General features: G+C 33.9%; 1 protein-coding gene across 1 annotated transcript; it reads right to left on the bottom strand.

The window, feature by feature from the left end:
- Positions 1-819: 819 nt before the first annotated feature.
- Positions 820-3421, bottom strand: LOC113272539. Its single transcript, XM_026522362.1, has 4 exons — positions 3195-3421; positions 2713-3104; positions 1741-2404; positions 820-1507 (listed from the first exon to the last, which is right to left on the bottom strand). The coding sequence occupies exons 1-4, from the start codon at positions 3419-3421 to the stop codon at positions 820-822; spliced, it is 1971 nt and encodes a 656-aa protein (XP_026378147.1).
- Positions 3422-3744: the final 323 nt, after the last annotated feature.

The raw sequence follows: 3744 nt of genomic DNA, 5'->3' as shown, positions 1-3744 counted from the left end.
CTTTATTTGGCTTGAAACAACTTCACAGAAAACCAAAAAAATACAAAAAAAGAAAATGCAACAAATACACGAGAGATGACTAAATACGTCAATAACAGATGTTATCTATTAATCTCCTCTGAAACTTTAGGTGTCTCCCCTTGCAACTCCCATTCAGATTGAAACAGTATATTATATAAGCACTAAGATGATGAAGAAAAATTATAATAGGTTAGTCAAGGTAATAAAGCTATAGAAAAGTATTTGTTGCTAATATATATGATAGAAAATATATTTATCTTATAAAAAATTAATCTTATTCATCTGACAGGTAAAATAAATTAGTAATTCAATTAGAAATTATAAGAAGGATAAATAGTCTAAGTAAACGTAATGATAGATAGATAATTAATGTTCACACTAATGTCGGTGTGGTGTGATGATAAAATTATATGACGATGATACTAGTGATATGGGATCGAAACGTGTGTTCATTCAAATTATATTTAGATAAAATAAAAATTAGCGTATAAACATATATGAAATTAATAATTAAAGCAAACACACCAAATTTCTGAAGTATATATTTATCCAAACTTTAGAAATCAATTGGACTATCGTAGTTATCATTAGATGCAAGGGGTATGTATGTTTTTCTAACCGGATCACATTTCATTTTTGGCTTCCTTTTTTTTTTTTTGAATGTGAAAGGTTGTATTAAAGGGGAAAAATATTTACAAGAGAAAGGCCACAGTTTACAACATCACAGATGCAACACTGTTTCCCAATGATACAAAGTTTGAGTAATTGAAATTCATTTAAAAACATCCCTTTCACTAATCATAGAATGATAGACTGTTTTATCAACAAGATAACTTCCTCCACTGTCATTGCTCTTCCTCCAAAAACTATTTTATTTCTAGCATTCCACAGATGCCACTGCACGACATAGATCACTTTCCACCACACTTCTTTACTTTTTCCTTTTGAGTTGTTCATTCTCCAAGCTTCAAAGTTAGCTTTCACAGAATTTGGAAACACCCAAGCAATTCTAAAAGCCTTAACAAAATGAGACCAAACCTCAAAAGCAAAGGAACAACTCACAAATATATGATATGTAGTTTCCTCTTCTTCCTTACAAAATGGACATTTATCATCTTGAATATCCATCCCTCTATGCCTAAGCATTGACAAAGTAGGTAGTGAATCATGAAAAGTAGCCCAACATATAAAACTCACCTTTGGAGGGATCCCCTGCTTCCATAAAAATTTGTTGAAATCACAAGTTGTATCATCCTGCACCAGTTGTTCATAACATTTCTTGACTGTAAATTCACTCATTATCTCCACAGAATCCTCTTCCTCCACTAAACCATGAACTGGTCCTAGTTCATTGCACAACAAGTCCCATTCCATCCGTTCCTGCATAAACAACCTTCTTCTGAAATTACAATACAATCTTCCATCCTCCACCATGTCAGTAATTGAAGCATTTTTCATGCTACACACTTTAAAAACTGCAGGATACCTATTATTCAAAGGACCAGAAGAAGTCCAATTATCAAACTAAAATCTAATTGAATTCCCATTATTCAGCTTACACCTTACATGTTCTTCCATAAATTCAGTTGACTTCAAAATTCCTTTCCAAAAGCTTCTCCCTTGACCAGAACTATCATCTGTTGGAAGGCACACCTCCATATTATTCTTCATTTTCTCTTGACCACTTTCCTCCACAATGCCTTCTTCTCTCTAGCATACCTCCAAATCCACTTTTCCTTTAAAGCTTTGCTTGTACTACTTAAATCTTTAACACCCAATCCTCCTAACTTCTTTGGATTACAAATTTTGAGCCAAGACACCCAACTCATCTTCCTTCTATCTTCATTTGAGTCCCGCAGAAATCTTCTCATCAACTGATTTAATTTCTTCTCTACACTAACAGGCATATGAATAAGAGAAATAAAGTAAATTGGCAGGCTTGCTAAGAAACTTCTAATAAGAACTAATCTCCCATCTTTAGATAAAAACTTCTTCTTCCATGAAGCTAACTTCACTTCCATTCTCTTAATTACCTCATCCCAGACTGATGTGCACCTAACTGTAGCTCCAATTGGAAAACCTAAGTATTTAATTGGCAATTTCTCCACCCTGCAACCCAACTCCATTGCCAAAGAACCCACAACATCATCTGCACCAACACTTATTAATGTGCTTTTATCCAAATTCAGCTTCATACCTGTGAGTAACTCAAAATAATTTAAAATAAGTAGCAATTTTCTAATTTCATCCTCAGTTGCATTCACAAACAACAAAGTATCATCTGCAAATTGCAAATGAGAAATCATGGTACCACCTTCTACCACCTGGAAGCCATGAATTTGATTCCTCCCAACTGCATCATCCACCAATTTTGAAAGAATTTCTACCACAAGTAAAAAAAAAATGGAGATAGAGAATCTCCTTGCCTTAATCCTTTTGTTGGCTTAAATTTCTCAGTTGAGCTTCCATTAACCAAGACTGAAAATTTAGAAGTAGATATGCACCACTTCATCCAAGAAACCAATTTCCTGCCAAAGCCATGCTTCTCCAATATCCTCAATAAAGTGCTCCATCTTACATTATCAAATGCCTTTTCCATATCCAACTTACACAAAAATCCTGGAATTTTAGACTTCAACCTGCTATCAACACATTCTCCTGCAATTAACACACCATCCAATATATGTTTACCTTTCACAAATTCCCCTTGGAAATCAGACACCAACTTATTCATCACTGACTTCATCCTATTTTCCAACACTTTATACAATACCTTGTAAGCACTTCCCAACAGACTTAAAGGCCTGTAATCCTTTGGAGTGCAAGAATCTTCTTTTTTTGGAATCAAAGAGATGAATGAACAATTTAACCTCCAGTCCCAAGAGCCATATCTAAAGAATTCACTCATCAACCTCATAAAATCAATCTTGATAATGGGCCAACAATATTTGTAAAACTCCATAGAAAAACCATTTGGTCCAGGTGACTTATTAGTACCAAAATGCTTCACAACTTCATAAACCTCCTCTTCTGTAAAATCCTTCTCCATTTCATTCCTTTCGACTTCATCAATAGTTGGAAAACTGAGATTATCCAAAGAAAAAGAAATCTCATTATTTTCAGTAAAAAGAGATTCAAAGTAATTCCTCATCTCTTCCTTAATTCCTTCTTACTCAAAACATTCAACACCTTCTACTTCAATCTTTGCAATTGTATTTCTCTTCTTTCTAGCATTAGCTATTCTGTGAAAATAAGAAGTGTTAGAATCACCCCATCTAAATTCATTTTGCTTTTCTCTAGCATGCCACTTCCTTGCTTCCATATCCTTAAGCTCTTGAAGCCTCAATAAACTCTTCAATCTATCTTCAAACTGCTCTTCAGTCAGCCTATTCTCTTCCATTTAATCCAGCAAATCAATCTTTTCTGTTAGCTCCATTTTCTCCTTCTTAACACCTCCAAATTCCAACCTGCTCCATTCCTTTATAAAGTACTTAAAATTTTGTAATTTCTTAAAGAATACAAAACTTTCTTGTCCTTAAAACTCCATAATTCCCCACCATTATTTCACCTTCTTGAAAAATTCCTTGTGCAATAACCACCCATTTTCAAACTTGAAGTAAGGTTTACTCTTAATACTTGGTTTAGTTACTACCATCAAAAGCTTGTGATCAGAAACTACTCTAGTAAGAGCTACCTGAATAGCCTCAGGAAATAACAAATCAA

The sequence above is a fragment of the Papaver somniferum genome, chromosome 4, assembly GCF_003573695.1.
Source record: "Papaver somniferum cultivar HN1 chromosome 4, ASM357369v1, whole genome shotgun sequence".
Classification (NCBI taxonomy): Eukaryota; Viridiplantae; Streptophyta; class Magnoliopsida; order Ranunculales; family Papaveraceae; genus Papaver; species Papaver somniferum.
This window is presented reverse-complemented; position numbering and strand designations above follow the sequence as displayed.